The 24,961-nt window shown below is 33.6% G+C and overlaps 1 protein-coding gene across 5 annotated transcripts in view; it reads left to right on the top strand.

The window, feature by feature from the left end:
* The window catches only part of LRRIQ1 (leucine rich repeats and IQ motif containing 1), a 171,022-nt gene extending 146,495 nt beyond the window's left edge, over positions 1-24,527 (top strand). For 3 of the 5 annotated variants that reach the window (XM_074375324.1, XM_045519400.2, XM_074375323.1), the window contains 2 exons: positions 1,731-1,851; positions 22,585-24,527. In XM_074375324.1, coding sequence (XP_074231425.1) covers positions 1,731-1,851; positions 22,585-22,727 — 264 coding nt within the window. In that variant the 3' untranslated portion in view covers positions 22,728-24,527. Of the gene's footprint in view, positions 1-1,730 lie in introns of all 5 variants that reach the window. The other 2 variants (XR_012510795.1, XM_010958801.3) reach the window with 2 other exon arrangements.
* The last annotated feature ends 434 nt before the right edge of the window (positions 24,528-24,961 follow it).

Raw genomic sequence — 24,961 nt, 5'->3', positions numbered from 1 at the left:
AGACAATTTCACAAGGGTACTTAGTATATTATTTCATTTACATAACATTCTCAAAATTGTTCAATTATAGTGACAAGAAATATATTAGTGCTTGCCAGCAATTAGGTTGAGGAGAAAGTATGACTCTAAAGGGAGAGCAAAGGAGTTTCTTTGGGAAGGGGGAACAATTGTCTATTCTCATTGTGATGGTAGTTACATGGATTTATACATGTGATAAAATGTCATAGAAACATAAACAAACCAAAAAAATAGTGCATATGAAAACTGATGAATAAGATCTGTGGTTTAGTAATGGGATTGCACCAATGTCAATTTCCTAGTTTTATTAATTGTACTTTGGTTATATAAGATATCACATATCACTGGGACAAGCTGTATGAAGAGTAAACAGGGAACTCTCAGTACCAATTTCTGCAGCTTCTATAGGAGTTGTAAATTGCTTCAGGATAAAAATTTTGAAAATGATTAAACTTCATGTTTAAGTTCTATATATTTCATTACCCATAAATTATAGCTCTGTAATCTATTATGTATACCTTACCTTTCTGTAACCGAAATAAAAATATTTTAAAAGCACTCATATATCTAGAAGTGGTACAAACAATGATGTGGAATTTTCATAATAATTTGTAATACTTTTGCAAGAACTTGTTGTGTCTGATGCTTTACTGGACCTTTAATGAGCCCCTTTATGAAATGTCTAGGTTTTCATTTCTATTCTGAGTTCAGTAATAGCAAGCTTGCTTACTTAACAAGGAGTTCATTCGAGTGGGTGGGAAGGAGGTGGGGAGGGAGATGTAAAAGAGAAAAACAAAAATGTGAATTTGAAAGAGGATGGTGATCGTTAGATTCTGGTTTCATGAGTCTTTGTAGCTGATCGTAGGAGGACATTAAGGACAATACTTTCTCACGGGATTGCAAGCATAGTGTGCTTTGGGTGAACTCCCAGCTACTCTGAGGCTGCTTTGCTTTCCATCATAGCATTTTCTCCCACCTCAGGGTTGAATCCTAAGAAATCCTTACTTAATGATATTAGACATTATGTAAAACAATATTTTATAAGCAAGAAGTGATGATCTTTCAACTCTTCAGTTCAGTCCCGGGTAGTAATAAAAGTTCAGAGAATAATTTTAGATGAAATAAATTACCTAATACTTATGTCCTTAAAATAAAATATCTTGAAATTTCTCTGTATTTATCCTTACTCCCAAATTAGGCTTAATGTATAGTATTTTTATATTAATAATAACCTTAATGAGAAGGTAGAGATCTTTTGTGACTTTTTTAATATATAAATATGGGATGAAAGGCATTTCAGGGAATTTTATAAGTGGTAAAATATAAATATTGCAGAAAATAATCTAATGTGACCTTTCTAACATTCAACTAAGAATTAAATAATATCCTTGGTAAATAAGTGATGTTAAGCGATTTAAAGTTTCATCAGTTGCCTTTAAGATTGATTTTCATCAAAATTACTGTACTAAAATGTTTTCTTTTGTTGTGCAGACTCAAATAGCAAACCTCAATTTTAAAATCGGCTCTTATTTGCAAAAAATGCTTTGACATAGTGCATTTGTTCTGCCTGGGCAGCAGTAAAGGATTGTGGTATCATTTTGAAGAAGGTTGTTTGACAGAGCCTGTTTGTTTATTTGGGGTAATGTGAGCAGCATTCAGAAAATGCCATATTTTGTTTCATGATTGTATACATTCTCTCCCATTGCTCCCAGGCAAGACTTGTAAGCAGAGAAGACACGGATTTAGACCTTTTTTCCATGACCAGTGGAAGTGCTTTGTCTGTGAAGAAAGAAAAAAAAAATCAGGCACACAGACGCTCAGCAGGATCTTCAAGTAAGTTGTGGTTTCCTTCAGAATTAATTTAGAAATCACAAATGAATTGATGGAACCTAATGCCAGCAAGCATTCTTTTACAGATAAGGGGTAGGATGCCAGCAACCAGAACTGCCCAAAAATATGCATTTGAATTTTCTCTTTCATTAAATGTCTTCTTTTGCTATAAACAGAATTAAATTATTTCTAAAATTAACAGCATAGGTTTTTATTTTAATCGTATTCTGTGACTCAGTGGTCTACTCTCCCAACCCCCCACGGGTTATACTGAATTCTTTGATCATTTCCCTCTAAAAGAATTTGTTGAGGCTAATTGTAAAAAGTTGGATTTATATATCAAAGTAGTGGATTTTGGCCTTTTGTCATTGATTTAATAAATACTGTGGGTAAAGTTAGGTTTTGAAAGAAACTTTTAGAAACAGCAGACTTTAGATAATAACATTATACTGTCAAACCGTGCTCTTAAAAACTATTTCCACTGAATAGATGACAGTTTGTATTTATTAATGATGACTTTTTACATTTGTAAGCTTGTCACATCTATTACCTTTGATTTGGTAATATAATTCTATATATCATGGTTTCAACAGGAATTGCATTGCAGTTATTAACTCTGAAAAGAATGTAAACATTAAAAAATGTCTATATCTTAGGGTATTTAGAAGTAATATAGCCTAATTTTTTTCAAATTCTTCACTTAAATTACACCCTAGAGATTTTGAAATATCTTCTGAAGTGTTATGATATATTAATATAAAAGATGTTTTATGTAATATCATATTTTGTTAATTTCCCCAAAGTATAAAGAAAATCAAAAGTCCACACATTAACTTATACTTCATTTTAAGTATCAGTTATTCTTGAAAAAGATTTCTTACTCATTGATATTATAGTTATACACACACAAAGTCAGTATTTGATTTAATGTGAAAAATTCAGCAATCCATGGGGTGTTCTTCAGATAAATGAAAACTTCAAAATGGTTCTCTGACTTCACTTTTCATCCAGGTGCCTGGCATTATTAGATTCCAGTCATTTAAATCCCTTAATATATGCAAGTTCATTTTGATAAATTTTAATTTTGTTTTAAAATTATACTTTTAATGTGTCTAAATTTAAAAATATTTCCCAGGCTTTAAAGTTCTTAGAGTACTTGAATTTTCCTTACTTGATTATAGAATCTGGTCATGAAAGGTTGCTGAAATCAATATGGTTAAGAAATATTTTAGGTTCATTCACTTAAGTAAAATTATTCCTCTAATATAAATTTTCTACATCAACATAATATGTTAATTACAACAACTTTCAATATGTAGATTACATTTCAGAAAGAATCAATCTGTGCCATACATAGTAATGAATAATGCCGTATCCATTTTAAGCATTGCATACTTCAAACTCATATGATATCACTTTGGAGCAGTGTAGGTAAAAAGAAACAAACCAAATAAAATAAAAACAAAAGCAAAAATGGCCCTGTTGCTTTACAGAATAGCAAAGCTTCTGTTCATAATGTACCATCTGAGTGTTAAAAAATAAATAACTCAGTAAGTCAGCAACTATCTTGAAATGCTCAAGTTTCATCTTTCACTCTGTAACATTGAATCATAGATCTGAGAGTATAGAAGATCATTATAAAGAGTTCATTTCTCAACACTTTCTCTAGGAAACTGTAGGCTATTCTCTAGGAAACTTAGGCTATTCTCACTGTAATTTCAATTAGTTGTCAATAAATGACATTATTGCAAACATTACTAATCACTAAATCTGTTCACTAAGCGACAATTTAAGCTAAGCCAGTTTAGAAAAATAGAGTTTTTATTAAATAACAGAATGAGTATGAATAAATTCTACTTACCCAAATTATTGTTGGTACTAGTTTAGTATAACATCCACGTAATATAATGGTAAAGAGTGTGAGCTGTGATATCAATTTGCTAGATTTTGTATCGTGACTTAATTTCCTCATCCTTAAAATGGGACTGATAGCTACGTTGTAGAGTTGTTTTAGGATCACATGCAGCATATTTAGAACAATATCTGGCACAAAGTTAGTGTTTAGTAAATATTTTTTATAATGGCCACTTACACATACCTGTAAAAGAAGAATCAGTTGAGGTGAGTCACATGGGCTAACTAGCTCAGCTTAAAAGAAATTTAGTTTTGGTAGTTACTTGACTAAAAAAACTTGACATAGCCTATTATCCATAGAAATGTTCTAACTGTCAAAGTCCTTGGGTCCTAGGCCTCCTTGACCTTGGGCCAACCACTTCTAGCCTTGGTATTTTGAAAGCTCTTTTTCCTTCAGCTTTCTCTCTCTCAAAATCTTGTCACCTTATTAAAGCCAAAATATTTCTTTTAGTTTTGCAAGCCAGATCTAAAGAGTAGTTTATAGACTGCAGCTGTACAACTCTTTCAGCCTTTGAACTTTGCTAGATATTTTGCTTTCAATGTTGATATGATATTTATAACATGTATTCTTTAGAATCAGATAAATTCAGGCTTAAAATCCCCATGCCACCATCACATGTAAATTGTGTGATATCGGGTAAATTACTTCACCTCTAAGAATGAGTTTACTATCTGTAAAACGCGAATATAATGTCTATCTCATAGAGTTTTAAGAAGAAATAAGAAAAAATAAAGGTAAAGTATGTGATATATTGCCCAGCCATAAGTAAGGGTTTAAAGAATAGTCCTTATTGTTTATATTGTTTGTTATTGTTGTATGTTTTGTTACTGTTGCATAATTCTAAACAACCTCAGAGTCTTCCTTTTCTGTGTGCCAAATAATAACAGAACCAACGTACTTACAGCCTGCCACCTGTCTCAAGCAATACTGTCTTTTCTTGGAGAATTATCCTAAGTTTTCTATCCATTTCCTTTTAGGTCTTATTGTTCTCTTAGAGGAAGCCAAGGCAGTCTCCTGCTGCCTAATTTTCTATTCTATCTTATGATTTGAATAGAAATGAAAGAGGTCATATTCTTTTTAAGCAATGTGCCATTTATAAAATGACTATGCCAAGAAACTGCCTCATTTAGACAGTATTTAGACAAAATATTTGATTTCCTTAAATAGTTTTGATTTTCTCAATTAATTTTCTATTTAATACTTAAAATAAAGGATACATTACAATAATAACAATTCTATTACCCTAGCAATTTATAGCTTAACCAATTTCTTTCAATTATCTTTTCTTATTTATAATGATTATTTTTCTTTGATAGCTAATATAAATGAGACTTGGAGAGTTTATTTAACTTGCCTTTGGCACAAAAAACTTAGCAAGGGAAAGCAGCAACTTGAATTCACCTTTTCTTATTCCGAACCCAGCACCGTATTGCCGTCTATGTTTCCATGTGCTAAAATGTGTAACGTAGTTAATAAGAATAGAACATAATCTAGTTCTTATTTATTCATTCATTCAAGAGCCATTTATTGACTGATCATTGCTCACTATATACCTAATTCAGGCTTCCATTTGCCTTCTTCACATCATCTCTGTACTTCATACTTCATTTTCAAAGTTAGCCAGGGATTAAGAATTCACGTACCTCTGTAATAGTGCATAGTCAGCATGAAATCAGATTCTTCTTTGAGCATGTCTGAATTCTCATAAAATGTAAGCCCTTTTAATACGGTACTGAATTTTCTGAATGTGGAAAAATTATTTTTCAGAAGTAAAGCAACTAATGTTGTTGGAGTGAAATATACTTGATTTGTACTTAGAACGACATTTGAGATTTAAGTAAAGAAAAATAATGGAAGAAAAAAACATCTAAATAAGAGAAAAGGGTAAAATATAAATATATGTTTATGGAACATTGAGGAATCTGTCTGGACCAGAGGTTCCACATACTGAATTAATGTAAAATAAAGTTAGATTTCAAATGAAACCTCATTTCACGTAAGGTTGAAAGTAAGTAGAGAAATCGGACTGATAGTAACTAATGAGGATTTCTAAAAATAACTTATTGTTTTAGAAAGCCCAAAATAAGCTGAAGAAAGACATTCTGACTCAATCTAACATTATACCATGCCTCCAATATATTGACAAGTAATTTTACAGCTCTTATCTTATAAAAGTGCAAAGTGAAATACGTGGTTTACTAGATGTCAGTACCCAAGAGTCTATGGAGATTGAGAGACTAAAGCAAAAATAGATTTCAAAGATGTCCAATAAAGTTTACTCCAGATTTACTAAGTGCATTATATTAACATAATTTAAAATATGCAAATTAAGAATTGTTAGCATGTATATTTGTGTATGTCTGTATGTATATATGTACAAATACAAATATATGGATATCTAATTTGTATGTAACTGCTGTATATTCACATAGCATGTATTTATAAGCCTTCACTGAGTAAACGTAAGATTAATTAGTACTGCATGTATCTGTGGGTCGTTACATAAACCACATCATGGGTGCAACATGGGTGCAAGCAGTCACGTGCCTACAATAAGCACAGCACTATGCAAGTTGGTAAGAAAGTACAGGGATGGAGAGGTACAAGACTTAGAATAGCCAACAGAGCATCGAACGAGAAGAACAAAGTTGGAAAACCAGCACACCCACTTCAATACTTACTATAAAGGGCAGTGCAAATTAAAGTGAGATACGACTATGCACCTATTAGAATGACCAAAATTTAGAACACTGACAATACCAGATGCTAGCAAGGATGTGGATCAACAGGAACTCTATTCATTGCTGGTAGAAATGCAAACTGGCAGAGCCACTTAGTTTCTTACAAAATTAAACGTTTTCTTACCATATGACCCGGCAGTTGTGCTCCTTGGTATTTACCCAAAGGAACTGAAAACTTACGTCAATACAAAAACCTGTACATGGACGTTTATAGCAGCTTTATTCATAATTGCCAAAATTTGGAATAAACGAAGATGTCCTTTAGTGGCTGAATTGCTGCTAAATAATCTGTAGTACATCCAGGTAATAGAATATTACTCAGAGCTAAAAAGAAATGAGCTACCAAGCCATGAAAAGATATGAAGGAAACTTAAATGCATATTACTAAGTGGGAAAACGTCAACCTAAAAAGGCTACATACTGTGTGATTCCAACTATGTGACTGATAGTCTTGTAAAGGCAAAACTCTGGAAACAGTAAAAATGACAGTGGTTGTTGGGGGTGGGGGTGGAAGATGAATAGGTTGAGCACAGGATTTTTAAGCAGTGAAAATACTCTGTGTAATAATACTAAAATGATGAATACATATCATTCATCATACATTTTTCCAGACCCACAAAATGTACAGAACCAAACACCAGGAGTAAACTGTATTGTAAACTATGGACTTTGGGTGATTAAACTTTGTCAACTTATTTTCATCAATTGTAACAAAGGAACCTCTCTGGGGAGGGTGTTGATAATGAGGGAGGCTGTGCATGTGCAGGGGCAAGAGGGATATGGGAAAGCTCTATGCCTTTCCCTGTTTTTCTGTGAACCTGAAACTGCTCTGAAAAAAAAAAAATAAAAATGGGGAAAAAAGAAAAGAAAAAGATGAAAAGAAAAGCTCAGAAGGGTGTTCGTTGCCAGTTATTGCCTGAGACTTACTTCAGAATAGGTGGGATTTAGAATTTAATTTTATAAATAAATTGTCCAGAGTTAAGGAGGCAGAAAGACTCAAATCTGGGTCTTCTGAGTCCTTGTGTAAAGGAAAGGTACCAACTGTTTCCTGTACAGCTTGTTTGCATCATAAGTTTTTGCTTCTGTCTGTCTCAATTTAAAGATGGAACAAAAAGACACTATTATAAATTATGATATTTTAAGTACAAAGATGAATATGTGCCTAGCACATAGTAAGCACTTAAATTTAGAAGATAAATGTATTTATCAGCCATTGTTGCTTTTCTCCTGTATCATACATTCATATCACCTTATTTCTTAATGGATATTGTCTTCTCTAGAACAAGGGAAAACATTTCCATTAACATTTTATGGCCTTCTCTTCAAACTGTATATATGAGATTTATACTAATAAATGGTTAAGATATTAAAGAAAGGCTGTAGTATATTATAAATAACATTCTATGATGGAATTCAATCAGCATGAAGATGGAATTTTGAAGGACTTAGCAAGGACTTAGCCTCTATCAGCGAGGAAAATCTAAACAGACTTTCTTTCAGATTCTGTCAGCCACAACAATGTGGTACTAATTTTTTATATTTCTTGTTTATTCTCCTCCCTTGCCAGTGTGTATGTACCAGAAGGGCAGGGAATTTCATGAACTATCCTAGATACCTAGACCAACTCCCTGGCGAGTGGCTCTTTGATATATATTTAATGAGTGAATTAATAGATGAATGAATGAATGAGTATGACCGTCCTCTCACTGCATAAGAACTAGAAAAGTAAATATTGGACACTTTCATGTTCCATACTGGGAGGCAGGCGGTACTGACAAAGGAGGAGGGTGAAATATTTACTGTTTGGTAGACATTCAGCAGTATCTGAAGCTTCTAAGAGTATCTGACCTGCTCAAAATCCTGGTACCATTATCATTAACTAGCACAATCTATCTAAATGGTAAGGATTTCCTTCCTGGTGAGTCTTTCAAACAGCCCAGTCACAAGATGCAAGTTCCCATGGATCTAGCCTACATGAAACCAGTCCTGTCATTTGTTCATTCAAACATGTTTATGACATGTTCCTTGAAGGCCTACTGCATCACACAGAGGAAAGTCTGGCCTTCCTGGAGTTTATAATCTACATAAATATATACTGTGACATTCTGGGTCCAATCAGGAGATAGCTATCATACAGTAGTTTAAACAGGGAAATTTGAAGTATTATCTGTACTAAAGGAGCAGCTATAAAATATAAGGAAACTCTATATAGTACCCTAGGGCTGAGGAAGAGCACCTGAGGAAGACAAACTTGGAAGGAGTTCAGACCTCATTGGAGAAGGTGTGGTTTGGCCAACAAATAGCTGAGAAGTTCCTTGGTTTAGCCAGACCAAAGCTGGTCTGAGTTACTGGGCAAACAGTAGGTGACTCTCTGGAGTAAAGGAAGGTCATGAGCAACAGGCAGCACAAGCACACAGTGAGAGTGGACTGGAAAAGGGCAGGAGGCGGGCAGCTTTGGTTTCCCTGTGGAGAGAGCACACCGGTGATGTCTGGGTCAAAGCTGCAAGGTTGCAGATGGATTTTGTTCTAGGCCTGTGGCTCAGACAGGCTGGATCAGAGGTTCTCAAACCCAGAGGCCAAAGCCGCCACCCCCACCTAGGCCAGAAATTGCAAAGCCTCTTCCCCCGGCAGTGCCTCTTCGGTACCCTCTACTGAGAAAGCTTCACACTTTTCTCACTTTAAAGGAGAAATACTTAAAGGAACTCTTTTATCAAAAAACATGTCATGAAGGATGTATTCATTGCTAAGAGGCAATACATAGATAACTGACGTATGAATATACTTAATCAGTACTCTCTGAATATTATCATGTATATATGTATATGAATTGTAAGTATATGGATGAAAGAACTCTTAAAAAAAAATTGGACTCACTGTTCTCTTCAGAAGAGATGCACAGCTTGGACCAAATTGAGGCCTCATATTTTACTCAGGGCATCTTAGGCAAAAAGCATACTTAAGTGAGAAAAATTGCAAAAAAATTTTAAAATTGAGGAAAAGCATAAGAAGACCTCAAATTGTTAAGATAATGTTTTCCCATTATTCTTCTTTCTTTCTTCAAAGTTTTATAAACTATTCCCTATTAACTAGGGAAAACAATTAAGTAGGGAATTTAATAAAGTATAGTATAGCCCTCCCTACACTGGAATCATGAAGTACAGAGGTGAGGGGTGATTGAAATGTCAATTGCATTTTTAAACACAGTGGGAGACAGTGTGGTATTGGGAAGAGGATGTGTTAAGAGATTGGGAAATCAATGTCTAGTCCTTCCGTGGCTCCTTGCCAGCTTGTTTGTGACCTGAGGTAAAAGGCAGCCTTGAACAATGGAAAGAAAATTTGGAGTAGGCCAGACTTGAGTTTGAATCTCATTTTTCATATATATATATATTTTTGTGAGCCTAGATGAGATACTTCAGGGTTGGTTTGTCTATTTAGAAAATATCATGGTGAAAATTAGATGAATATATAAATATGTATTTTGTGCTCATGTAGAAAAGTGGGAGGGGGGAGAAAAACAAATATAAATAATATCCAAGAGTTCTTACAGCTTTAAAATTCCATAATTCTGCAACTAGAATAATAAAACTTTATATATGACAACTTTCCAATTAAAAAGCAACATATATAAACAGTTCATGCAACTTAACATAAAAAAAATAACTGGATTAAAAAATGGCAGAAGAACTGAATAGACATTTTTCCAAAGAGGATATGCAGATAGCCAACAGTGACATGAAAGGATGCTCAACACTGCTAATCATAACGGAAATGCAACCCAAGACCACAATGAGATATTACCTCACACCTGTCAGAATGGCTGTCATCAAAAAGTGTACAAAAAACTCTACAAAGACAAATGTCGGCAAGGATATGGAGAAAAGGGAACCCTCCTACACTGTTGGTACAAATGTAAATTGGTGCAGCCACTATGGAAAACAGAATAGATACTTCTCAAAAAACTAAAAATACAACTACCATATGACCCAGCAATTCCACTCCTGGGTATATAAATATTTGAGAAAAACCACTAATTTGGAAAGATACATGCACTCCAATGTTCATAGCAGCAGTCTTTACAATAGCCAAGATATGGAAGCAACCTAAGTGTCCATCAGCAGATTAATGGATAAAGAAGATGTGGTATATATATAAACAATGGAATACTACTCAACCATTGAAAAGAACAAAATTTTGCCATTTGCAGCAACAAAGATGGACTTGAAGGGCATTATGCTAAGTGAAATAAATCAGAGAGAAAGACGAACACTGTATATTACTTACATGTGGAATCTAAAAAATACAACAAACTAGTGAATATAACAAAAAAGAAGTAGATTCATAGATACAGAGAACTAGTGGTTACCAGTGGGAAGGCGGGGTGGGCCATAGAAGGGTGGGGCAGTGGGAGGTACATACTATTGGGTATAAAGTAGGCCACAAGGATGTACTATACAACACAGGGAATATAGCTAATATTTAAATGGAGTATAACTTTTAAAAAATTGTATTAGAAATTTTAAAAAGCAACAATTATTTCTGATGTTTTATCATATGAAAATCATGTTTGTAACTGAACATTTTCTCCACGCCAGAATACTTCTAATTTTTGTGAATTTAATTAGTAAGTGCCTTGGTGTATTCCTCTTTGGGTTGATCCTGTGTGGGACTCTCTGAGCTTCCTGGACTTGGGTGAGTGTTTCCTTTCCCAAGTTAGGGAAGTTTTCAGCTAGTACCTCTTCAAAAATTTTCAGGTCCTTTCTCCCTTTCTTCGTTTTCTGGGACCCCTATAATGTGAATATTAGTGTGCTTCAGATTGTGCCAGAGTTCTCTTAAATTATCCTCATTCGTTTTCATTCTTTTTTCTTTTTTCTGTTCTGCAATGGTGATTTCCACTATTCTGTCTTCTAGCTCACTAATCCGTTCTTCTGCCCCATTTAGTATATTCTTGGCTCCTTCTAGTGTTATTCATTTCAATAATATTATTCTTCAACTCTGAGTATATTCTTTATATTTTCCAGCTCTTTGCAAAAAACTTCACTCTGTGCATCTATACTTCTCTTGAGTTCATCTTCACCATCATCATTCTAAATTCTTGGATAAATTGCCTATTTCCTTCCTCATCACTTATTTCTTCTTCTGTGATTTTATCTTGTGCCTTGTCATGGAGGATATTCCTCTGCCGCCTCATTTTGTCTGTCTTTCTCTTTGTGTTTTCAGATGGGCTAGTTATGATTCTCGACCTTGGAGAAGTGGCTCTCTGTGGGAGATGTCCTATGCGTCCTAGCAATACAACTCCTCTCTTGTCACCCAAGGGGCAGGATCGAGCTGGTCCCAGTGTAGGCTCTGGCCTGTGTTTGTGGATTCCTTCCACAGGCTTGGGGCTATTGTTTTCTTACTTCTTGTATCTGCCCCCTGGTGGATGAGGCTGGGCTAGAGGCTTATGAAGGTTTCCTGGCAGGAGAGGTCAGTGTCTGCCCACTGCTGGGTGAAGCTCAGCCTGGACCTCTGGTGGGTAGGACCCAGCCTAGAGGCATTTGCAGCTCAGAAAGTCTGCTGATGGGTGAGGCTGTGTTTCCACCCAGTATGTTGTTTGGCCTGAGGGTTCCCATCCCTCAAGCCTACAGGCTGTTAGGCGGGGCTGGATCTGGGTGATATTGATCCAATCAAGATGTGAGCCTCCAGGGAAGCTCATGTAGATGAACACTCCCAGAATGTCTGCCACCAGCTTCTATGTCCCCTGGGTGAGCTGCAGCAGTCCCCTAACTCCCCAGGAGAACTTCCAAAACCAGCAGACAGGTCTGGCCCAAGTTCCTATACAATCACTGTCTCTGCCCCTGGACCTGGTGCACGCGAGATCCCATGCACGCCTCCCAAGAGAGTTAAGTCTCTGTCTCTCCCCATCCTGTGGGGCTCCTGAAGTTAAGCCCCACTGGCCTTCAAAACCAGATTTCCTGGGCTCTCCTCCTCCTACTGCTGGAACCCTGATTTGGAGAGCCTGATGTGAGGCTCAGAACTCTCACTCTTGTGGGAGCACCTCTGTGACTTAACTGTTCTTCATCTTGTGGGTTGCCCACCCAGGGGGTAGGGGGCCTGACGATATCGTGAGCACACCCTTCCTACCTTCCTGTTGTGATTCTGTCTCAATGTTTCTAGTTGAAGCAAATCTCTTTTGCTAGGCTCCAGTCTTTTTTCTCTATGGCTGTTCAGAAGTCAGTTGTGTTTTTGTTGTAGTTACGAGGAGAGGTGAGTTCATGGTCCTGCTACTCTGCCATCTTGATTCAATCTCCCAGAATACCTCTAAGCGATCCTGATTTCAAACATTGTTTAAATTATCTCTAATTACTTCAGCTAAAGTACAGTCAACTGAGATGGGGAATAAATAAATCTTTTAAAAAATATTTTCCAAATAAAGATCAGAAAATTACATCATCCAGGAGAAATGACAGCTATTTTATAAAAATCAAGTTTAATTTTAAAAATCTAGATGTGATTCTGAAACTCACTGTGCATACTGAAATAATTTGGCTTAAGAATATTTTATGGTAAATATTTAGTAGTAGATATCTTAATATACCAATACATTTCTTTTTTTTAGAAAGAGAAAAAAATTTCCTATTGCAAACCCAGTCAACTTTTCATAGGGTGGTATTTGGAAATAATCTTTAGCTTAATCTTTAGTTAGATAGTTACTTTTTAGAAAGAAGTTGTTTGTAAATTTTAAATTAAAGACAGAACTGGCTATTGACCTATAGGTACAAGGTAACTTAATAAATAGTTTATCCTGAAATAATTAGTAAAGTCTATGAAGTTTTGTACAAATATAAAATGTTATTCCAGGAAAAACAAAGGAATAACCTGCTAGGCAGCTGTCCTTATTAAAAGAAATTTCAGTTTTTCAGTTTATAGGGCTGTGTGAAAAGAGGCCTTGGTTTTAAATCTGATTATTCTCATGCAGAATATTAATTAGAGAACCAGGCCTGCAGTCTTTAGTGAAGAAAGCAATGCATGTTTTGAAGAGAACTCTAGTATATTTATGGGCAAAAACTGAAAGGAAAGAAAAGGTGTTTCTCTTGTTTTAGGGGTTCTCTTTTGAAAATAAGGCTATCAATAGTGCTTTTAATTCACCCTGAATGAATTGTACCTTTGAAGTTATATGTGGCTGTTTTATTCAATGAACATTTAATGAGCACTTATATATTAGACATGATTATGTTATAGAGATGATTTCAAGTTCAATTATATATCAAAATTCTAAGCTTTTTTAAAATACAAGTCAGCCTCTGTACCTCATAATTAATATAGCAAATGTTACAAATTTTTCAAAAAGTAGTGCTTAAATTTATTTTCAAAAATGAATATTATTTTGCTATTTCAAAAATATGAACAATCTCTTATGTGAAATAACTTCAGTTTTTCTCTCTTAAAGTATTAATAACAAATTTCATCTAATGCAAAGATGTGTTAATGAATTACAGTGTTAATTTTTAATGTGGGGGGGACCCATATCTGTGTGGTCCCCAGCTGTCTCTCTTTACTCCTACAGTGGGGAAACTCGATTAGGTGAATATAGTTATAAAGGGTTTTGTAATAATTCATGAATATAATCCCAATCAGTGGTATTTCATTGGTGGACGTACCTCCCCATTTTGTCATCTTGTTGCTCTCCAAGCTTTCTTCCACCCTGCTCCTAACCTGCGTCTCATTTGCAATTTCCCTTTTTCAAGACTCCAAGATCTCTAACTAGCATTTCAACCATTTTGGCAGCTCTGCTACTTCCAAATTATTCCTTCCATTCCATGACTTAAATTTGCAAATCAATGATTTCCTCACTGGATGTTTAGAAATGTTTTATATTTAACTTAATTTTCTGTCACATAAGTGGTCAAAAGTGAGTAAAAGTTATGTTTAATCATGCATATTTTTCAGTTTGAACTGAAACTATATACAAGAAAAATAAATTGAGTTTTGGTTCAATTGTCCACTCCTTAACGAGCATATTGGTATCACTTTTAGCTGGCCTTTAGGAACTCTAGGTAGTTATACAGTTCTGATATATTTTCCTCATATACCTTCTTAAAGAAAAAATCATGTAGTCTCTAGGAGTCCATGTCCATTTTTGCAAAGTTCAAAGGAGATGCTCATTAATGTTATTTTGTTAAAGTACGTGTTCATGTAATTCAGCCAAAATCACTCAAACCTGGGAGTATTCTTCAAACAATTTCAGAAATTCTGGTAGCACCTAGTTTACAAGGACCTTGAGAGGCAAACAGAAAGACAGTGACATAAGTAAAGGATAAGAAAGTCTGAAAAAATATTCTGAAAAAATAACTCTTAAATTAAAAATTCACATTTAGGGTTATATATATTTATATATGCATATATAGGTAAGGTACAGATACAGAAATATCTTTCTCTTGTGTTTCCTCGACTCACAGAATTTAAGAATAATATTGTTTTTCGTGGGTACATTTTATTTATTTTTAGTTTTGTAGGCCTTATTCCCAGTAATGGACATTTTTTTTTTCCATTCCAAGGCATGCGAAACAGATATGCGTCTCACATATACTGCATAATGATTTTCTTCATGTTACCATTATAGTGGAGGCATACATTGTTTCTCATTATTCCTTAAAATTAAGCAAGATATTGTCTTCTTTTTGAGAAACCTTAGTCATGTAAAGCAAAGTTTCAAGCATGTTACAATCACCTAACTTTGGCCAAATAATTTAACTGCACTGCCTCAATTTCCCCATTTTTAAAATGAGAGTGATAGGTATGGTGTGGAGTTGGAATGAGGATTAAATGAGATGGTGAATATAAAATACCAACCCAGGGCCTGGGACATAATGGATTTTTAAATCCCTGCTACTCCTTCAATATGACATTTTCAGGAAAGTTATGAGTGAACTGACATTGGCAGAATTGACGAGCAAATGGGTGATGAGAAAGTATGGGCAACAGCACATTCTGCTCTTTATTAAAACTTGAGTCTTTATTAAGACTTGATAGTAACATTATGTAATTGTGTTCAAGCAAAAATTTTGTTGATGCTAAATGCACAATGAAGAGATTGTTTAGATTCACTGTAGCAATACTTTTAACTAATAAGCGTACTTGTAAATGATGGTGTCCTGTCTACAAAATCTTCTAATAAAACAATTCCACAATACCACTGTCTATGCCAATTGCTCCAAATTTCACTGTAGAAGTAAAACTTGACTATCAGATTTCCTATTCAAAATATTCAAACTTCAGTCCCACTGTAGACGATATATTTTTTTCCCCAGATAAGATAAAGACAAGATTTTTATAAACAACCGTGGCCAAGTTAAACTTTTTTGTTCTACATATAACAAAATCTGGCTTTGTTTATCCTCTTTTTTCTTATCTGAAGTGTTCAATTTGAAGTAACATGTCAGTAGAGAAGCTTAGAGCTACATCATAGAATTATGATCTTTAAAAAATTCTGTTTAGCAAGACCTGGTCTCTAACAGTGTAAAATTTTAAACTTTAAGGCTTTTGTTTTATTATTGCTTAAACCATTAACTCTGATTTTTCTTGGTCTCAAATTTTAGGGCAGGAACTTTAAGAGTACAAATTTGTTAAATCAAAGTATTTTGTCCCTGAATAAACAAACACGTTAACATTAACACTTCAACCCTTAAAATATTCCCATAACCAGAACTGGATAGTCAAAATTAATTACTATCATACCAAGAGCATGTTTACATGGTTGCTAGAAACATCTAATAGACATATATTAAAAGTCGAGCACAGACTAGGCACATATTAAATAGCTGTTGATTTAATGTCCCGTAACAGTGTGATACAGCCTGTTTCCAGGACCTGAGACAGTGTAATGCAAGTCAACAATAACTGCAGACACTGTTAAATAGAACAGTTATTAGTAACCACAGAATAATGTTTACAGATCTAAAACAGTAGTCACTCTTACGAGCAGCTGACATTATCCAGAGAAAGACAAATTTCAGCTGTATTTGTGTGAGAGAACTAGTTGTACATATGTCAAGTACATTTATTCTTGTTGAAAAAAAACAAAAACAAAAAAACAACTTACACACGTTTTCACATTTTTGAGGACAGGATCCATGTATGCTCCATTGATAATGGATTAAAGCATCGTGTTTCTGACTGGAATATGTTAGTTCTTACCCCTTTCCTTCATGATCATTTTCTTTAAGTAAACTGTTTTACTTTGGCTTTTTTTTTTTGGAGGGGGAGGTTATTGTTGTCACTTTCAAACTGATTTCTTACACTAGCTAATGTGGTGCGAAAATAAGCGGGTATGGTCAAATGTGAAATGCATTTGTCAAATGAATGAAACTCAAGTGCAATAATACAATAAATCCTCAGGCGACTCATGTTTATTGTTGCCAAATGTCTCCCTGCTAAGAACTAATAAGCATGAAAAGGGATAATGAAAGTTTCCATGAAAAGTTTTTGGGAAACCTATCCACAAGTCTTCACTATCTGGGAATGTGGAAATAAGTATTTGTTTTATACAAGTTCCATATGAGAATTGTGAAGATGGAATTATGAGAATAGAGTGAAATGGAAAGCAACTGCAGTATGATGGTTACTAATATTATTTGGCACATGGAAGAACTGACAAGGAAGCTTCATTGAAAGAGAGAGCAGAAGAGCGCCCACTACATAATAGGCACTAAATAAATACATGTTGAACGAGTGTGGAAATAAAAGGAAGAGTTTAAATGAAAGCTTTCAAAGACTCCAAGTGAACTTTAAAATCTAATTTGGGTTTTAAATGTTTAAATTCCAAAGTACTCTTTATCACTGCTCAGTGATAAACATTAGGGAATTTACTTAAAATGCATATTTTGCTAAACATTTACTTTGGCAAAATTAATTAACATGGGAAAATGAGGGGTGAGACAAGATCATTAAAAATGAAAATAGTGTTTTATATATAAAACTGTGTTGTTTCAAAGGAATATGCATTATCAATTAGGGGTAGAAAATACTCTCAGTTATTAGCATAATTTATGCCATCACTCTTTATTACAAATATTTATGGACACTTAGTTGTAAGTATAATTAAATTGAATACAGTCCTAAGGAGAATATAAGAAAAAAAAAGACTGGAGAATTTGGGAACAAGACCTTTTCTGAACTGACAGGAATAATAGGACATATGACCTGATTTTAAGAACCAACTGTATACAGCAGAAAACAGAAGCCTAGATAACTTATAGATGATTAAATTTCATTCTTTTTAAATTTCATTCTTAATTCTTATTGATTTACATTTTTATTACCTAGTCACTTTAGGAGTTTAAATACTCGATAAGTATCTACTAGTGTGGTAGGAAGCCAGAAAAGCCAGGAAAGAAGAGTTTTAGTTAATTTAAGGGCCATGTGACAGAAGGCAAATCTAAGTCTGAAAAAAAAAATCACAAAACCTGTTGAGATTTTACAACCCAAAATAAATCACTCAAAAAATTTTCCTCCAGAAAAAAAAATGTTGAACAATATTAGTATAAAAATTACAGAATTTAAAGAAGCAAGACGGTACTTTTGGCACCACATTCTAGTCATCCATGTCGGTGCAGACACAGCCACCAAGTATTTTTAAGAAGAAAACAACACAGTAGTGTGTTAAAAATAATAAAACCTGTGAAAATAGTGCATACTATCAGGAGGCCTCAAAGATTCTAGATCAAACATGAATGGTAGCTATTATAAAAGATTAAGAAATGGGTAAAACACAAAAGTAAAAATCCATATTATATATCAGAATAAGACACCCCACCCTATAGGATATGTTTTAGCTTTTATGCTCATTAGAAATTGTTTTTTCAAAGTAAATGTACATGGACAAAGCAAGTTGTATGTGTCATACATGTTAAAAGAAACAACAGGCATCATGATTATTAGCAACAATAACAAATTCTATGGCTATTTCTGTGACTATCAAATGTACCAAACCTAACTGGTTTTCTTATTTATATGTCTCTAAATATTGGGCAAGAAGAATAATTTTAAATGTCATTGTTCAATTGGGATTTTGAGAAATAGGGAAATTTTATTAACCTTTTTATAAGTTAAAAAAGTTTTACTCACTGATAAAGCTTAAAAACTATTTTCGAAAACAAGCAAAATCACCATGTTACATTGAGGCAATCTGAATATAATATCAACAACCTGTTTATTTGTTTTGTTTTCATTCTTAGTGCTAGACTTTATCTACCTGTAAATGATCATTATAATTCAAGGTTGGACGTAGCAATAGCCTTAAAAAGCAACTGCCGCTTGAACACTGTGATACCTCCCTCAGCCTCCAACGTGCCCACTGTAACTCACTCACAGCACTTACCCTGACGTAAATGCTTTGCTGCTAACAATTTGTTCTGGTCACTTTCATTAAAATGTTGAATCTTTTTTTCTCCATGCTTTACTTCTGCCATATCTGCTGTTAAGCAATACAATATGGGAAGGACTTTGAAATGATTTCTATATCCAGACACATAGTGTTGGGTGTATCAACGAAAATCCAATGACGTATTACTATACATCTTGAAATTTCTATTTTAACCTGTTTAAGGAAGTTTTTCCTATACATACCAGGAGCGTCATTCAAAGCATTTTACATATTAAATAACTTATGAAAACACGGCATATATAGACCTTGACATTTGTTAAAGAACTAAGGATTTAACCCCCCAAAATTTTAAAGGACCAGAACAAATCTCTAGCAGAACACAGATTATGTGACAAAGAAGGGACTTATTGGAAGATAGAGCGTACTTATCAAGACATACTTTCAGCATATATGTAAGAGACTGATTGGTTGATTTGTATGGTCACCTGAAAATATGCAGCAGACTGTTGTTTAAAAAAATGTAAAATCTGTAACAATAATGTTGCAGGAGAGAGGAAAAGACTGGCGAAGGTCCTAGGTATAATTTTTTATTCCAGGAGCCCATCAGTAGGTCTAGCTCTAATACCAATTTTTTGAGGCAAGATTCTCTTACTATTGTATTTGCACGTGGGTAAGTAATTTCAGAATGATTATACATTGACTGCATTAAATTGCTTCTTTATTTTCTTTTTTTCATTTCTAGAGTAATCATAGGACAAAGTAATAGCTTTGCAATGAATGCCAATATGCGGTTCCTTCGTAGATGTGTTGCTTTAGCACTCAATTTATTTTCTATACATATGGTGGTTCAAGAATTTATATGATAAGGACTCTCACTAAATGCAATAGGAGATTAAGCTATATTGACTACTGCTCAAACCGTTTATTTGCACATAGCAAAACAATAACATGCAAGCTTTTAATCACATCTAAAATACTGTTTTCTAGAAAACTATATATTCACATAAGTCTTTATGTAATTTTAAAGACTAATTTCCTATAGCATTTTCCTTCCACTGAAAATATACTTCAAATTGCTGTAAAGCTGTCTTGCAATATCACACAGTATGTTTTTTGTTATAATTATTTGCTGAAGGAATTACACTACACAATGAAAAATTTACAAGCTGCCTTTTAAATATAGGGTTACATTGTGGATAAGTACCAAACGACTTGAAAATTCATCAGCAGCTTCAAAATAACAGACAACAGAACAGTATTAGGGGAAAAAATGTACCATACAGTAAATTGGTAGTCAATAGAAAAATCCTTTAGAATGCAGAAATACTGTTAAGAATGAGGATTTGGTCCACAGAAAGGCTATCTTTTAATGCAATTCACTTTATTTAATTTTGAAATAATTATTTTAGAAGAATATGAAATTATCTTTAAATATTTCAATACTTTGTAGAGACAGTGCTGCCTTTCTTACATATTATTTGCCATCTTTGATTAAAAGGTTATATTAAGAATAAAGGCATTAAAAATGCATCTTTATACTATTAAGATACTTCCATCAAAACTATTAACCAATAATTAACCATGTTATTGAATTATATTTTAAAATACATACTTATTTCTATTTACTACTTTGAACTTTGCAAAGAACTTGATTTAGCTTTCTCTATTGGAACAAAACATTTGTGTTAACCATTTGTGAAAATCCATATACTCTTTTATTAATCTGTATTTTTGTATTCAGGCAAATAAATATACCTGAATTCTAAATGTGTCCCCATAGCTCTTCATTTCTCATTCCTCCCTGCTCTGCTGCCCACCGAGCCCCAGCATTCTCCCTAAATAATGTGTTCTTGTTAGGAGGTATTTGTTATCCAGGAAATAATTTATCAAAGAGTTTTTACTGCTAGGGAAAGGCATGGGTTTGCTATTACTGTTATTGTTTTTTTTAAATGGACCAAAGTAGACATTCCATTCTATTATTTGGTTAAAAAAAAAGTTTCCAATATGTAACTAGTAAATAAAAAGAGGATACACTTTGAAGATGCTCTTACGTTTTTTAAGCCACTATTTTATCATTAGGAAATCTGAGCTTTTATGAAGTAGTAATATTTCTGTTGCTTGAAAGATTCTTACAGTTTCACAGAGGACACTGCCTGACTGGCCAAGGGTGGTTTAACACAGGCTAAATCTGTCCGGCGCTGAGAAGCCAGCTTCACTTGGCATCTCTTTTGTTTGTCTCTCTGCCTAGATGGCCTTCATGAATACCACCTGTGAAGGTCTCTAAACTGCTCTCTGTTCTGCCTCTGCCTCTGTCACTGACTTGTGCCTATAGCCAAAGACATCAGCCTCTCTGTGCCTAGAATACTGTTTCCTAAAACAATAGCTTTTAATGTTTTTTTGCTGCCTTTTAGTAACATTTTCTTTATGGACTAAAAGTAAAATATGCTCCCTTTATAGATGTTTATTAAGTCCTTTGAATTTGTTTTCCTAATGTCAGTTTTAAGATTAAAAACCAAAAAGCAATACTATGTTTTAAAAGAGCTTTTAAATATAAGATAGACTTTTACAATCAATTTTCACCATCATGTTGCACCAAATTTGAAATTACAGACTAATTTCCACAGTCTGATGTTTCCTAACCTTTTTATTTGGACAAGTTTTTGAAGTATTTTAAATTTTAGTTGCAAAAATATTAATTTCAAAAAAAATTTGGTATTTCCCCCCGTACACTTATTTTAAAGACAAAAGCATCGCAATGACGCATCACGTGATTTGAGCCTTTGCCTCGAACCAGTTCTGAGGAAGCTCTGGAATGCCTCACTCTACTGCTTTTCAAACCATGTCCCCACAGATACAGCCCTGTGCACTTGCTTAATCCTCAGGAGACTTAAAACAAATGATCATAATTCTTTAATGGTATTCTTGATATGGCATTTTGCGGTCTTGCCGAGTAAATTCCTAATCCACTATCCCAGCCTTAAAAATACTATTTGCTTTCAAGCTCTAACAATTTTTGTTACTTTTTTCTGGGTAAGTTCTAACTTGTTGAATATAAATAATTTCTTCCATTTTATAGCACCTGTTTACAAAGCACTCTCATGGGTCTAACCACCATTGCAATATAATCAGAAAGTTAATCTTCACAACAACCCAGTAATGATTATTTCCCTCAGTTATGACACTAAGGCTCAGAAAGGGTGTGATGTGTCCAGTACAAAGCTGTGTTTTATACAGCCACACTGGGACCCATGAATATCTTTAGACTCTGTATCTAATATGCTTTCCATTTTACCAAGAACTCTTTTTTTCCTGAAAAAGTCTTTTAAATCAATAGGACTATTTCTAAATCTTATTTTAATGTAGTCATTATTTATGAAATAGAAACAATTATAAAAATTTATACCTTGAAAACATAAACAAATTAAATATCTAAACACTAAGACTTATCTCATAGTCTTAAAATACTGGGGACATTTGAATTGTAGATAAAAGGAAACTGTTATGTCTATCTAATTTTTTTTAGTCTATTTCTAAATATAATTTATACTAAACTTTGATGATATTACTTTGCCAACAAAAAGGAAACTCCATATACTTTTTTAAAACTCAAAGATCATGTAGTCCTAAAATGCATGTGATTGACAAATATATTTCTTACTTTTCAATATAATTTTACTTGGATCAAATGACATGAAAGTGTACATTTAATATCACTGTAGGTTGTTCAATTAAGGGAATACTTGCACCAATGATAACAAATACAAGACCTTCTAAGAAAGAGCGTATATCATTCCGTGACAATCCTGTACAACTCAGTGGTGGATGGGGAAGTGGCAAAAAGAAGGAGAAAACTTCAAACTAGTTCAAGCTTCAGCATTCAAAACAAATGGCAAACGGTTTCTTTTCAAGAAATCTGTGGATATCTGGCTATGTTACCAATTGGATACAAGGTTTTAGAGTACTATATTTAATTTGTATTATTATACATATTTCCCAATTTTGTTTATCTTGGTTTCCATCTGTAACATACAGTTTTGCTGTTGTTCCTGTGTTCATGTGGAATGGCTCCCAGAAATTAATTCTTGAAATATTGTAATGGAATTTGCATATCCAATTTCTTCTTTTGTTTAAAATTTGTATGACATATGTCTTAAAGATGGTTTTTGTTACCAAGAATAAATTGTAATACCATACATATAAAAGGATACAACTATATTTTATTGGACTGTTTATGGTATTAGTGAATCCTTAATATATTAATAAATTTTATTTGATCTGATTTTTATAATTGGATATTTTAAGGGTAAATTGACATATAAAAAGTAATAAGAACAGATAATGAAAATAGCATTTACTTTCTTTTTACTTTAAGTCATCTTAAATAGATTAGAGTTGTGTTCAGAAAATATACATTCTTTTTAAATTTAAATGAAATATAAATTTAAATGTTTATTAATTTAATAAATTGTATATTTTATCTGTAATGTTTCATTCTTATGTTTCATTCTTATAAAGGGTAGATGCTCCTTCTGATTCATTAACATTCTTCTGACTCAAACATTTTAATTTTTAAAGGTGCCTTAAATAATTGTCATTTAAAAAATCCTTTCCACTTTTCAAAGCCCAGCCTTATAATTTTGTAATGTTAATATATTTTCTAAAATTACAGACAAATTTTGTTAAATTCTCACTACTGTGTGGTAAACAGTCTCTGTCATCTTAGTACATAAAATGCTGCGTTTACCTTTAATGCTGTTTAGGATCTTTGACCCTCCTGGGTCTGGAGCTGTTTTTCTCAAAGCTAAGTTCTCCAGTGACTTTCCGGTGTGTTGCTGTGTAATAGGATCCAGTGAACTTTTTAGTTTAGTTTAGTTTAGTTTTTCACACTCTATTGAAATACTTCATTTAAAACTGACTAGGCAGATTAAGAGATGCATTTATTCAGTCTTCGTCCCCCACCTACTTGTGGAGCTCTATTGCATTTCAAACCTCTAAATCTCCTTTAACTTGATTGAGATGGAAATGGTAACAGGCCTTGAGCTGTCAATCAGTAAAGGAAACAAAGATTCATATGCTGTGGCCTAGAAATTGAAGCTTTGGAAAGTAAGTTCCATATGCAAGTTACTTTATGAACATGCTTTAATGTCATCTTCTTACTAACAGCATCCACAAACCAACATAATGTAATGATGGAAAATATTTTATCTCAGCTTATTGTGAACCCTGCAGGAGAAAACCACATTAAAGCTGATACTGATGAGGTTTTATGGTTCATATGTGCAAATCAATGAAGTGGAAAGGCTGGTATGAGAAGTGAGATCCTTATGATTAAATTGTTTTAAAGCCTAAAGTAATTTAACCTATAGTTTCCTTATTATATGATCTGTGTAATTGTCCCATAATATTAATTTTTAGGGCGATGATGGATGTTGACGCTCCTTAAATTTGTAGGTGACGATTGATATATATGTCAATAAAATAGTTTCCTAATTATGGAGTTAAATTTACAGTTCTTTGTAGTGTTGTTTATTGTGTCCAGCCTTAAAATGGTCTTTTAAAAAATCTTTCAAAGTTCAAAATTAACCATTTTGACACTAGCTCATTTGTGTTTATGAAGATAGAAAAGGTAAATTTTTAAAATTAAACACATTTTAAATTTTAATTGACATTTCTTAATTTTAAAAATTGAATAAAACCTGAAAAGAAATCAAAACGAGATATTCTTTCTCCCATTTCTTTGATGAGACATTAAGGCAATGATTTGTCTTTCAGATTTGGAATGTTAAAAATTTGAGCTTATATTGTCACTTAGTTGACGGAATTTTGCATTTGACATTGACCCAGGCAACACTACTGTTCGAATGCACGACTCAGAATGGCATTTTGTTCTTTCCTGCACCCTCTGTCCTATGCCCGACCCTTTCCTAGTTCAATTCTCACCTTCCTACCTGACTGCCTTCCCCTGCTATCACAAACAGTCATCACCAGTCACTTATAGTAGGAATGGCAAATGAATCACTGATCACAAAAAGGCTGATAGGATGTTTGGAGATTCTAGACTGTCTTGATTTCAGACTTAACTATATTGCTTTATGG

This window comes from Camelus bactrianus, chromosome 12 (genome assembly GCF_048773025.1).
Source record: "Camelus bactrianus isolate YW-2024 breed Bactrian camel chromosome 12, ASM4877302v1, whole genome shotgun sequence".
Taxonomy (NCBI): Eukaryota; Metazoa; Chordata; class Mammalia; order Artiodactyla; family Camelidae; genus Camelus; species Camelus bactrianus.
The sequence above is the reverse complement of the archived record's forward strand: the minus strand, read 5'-3'. Positions and strand labels throughout refer to the sequence as shown.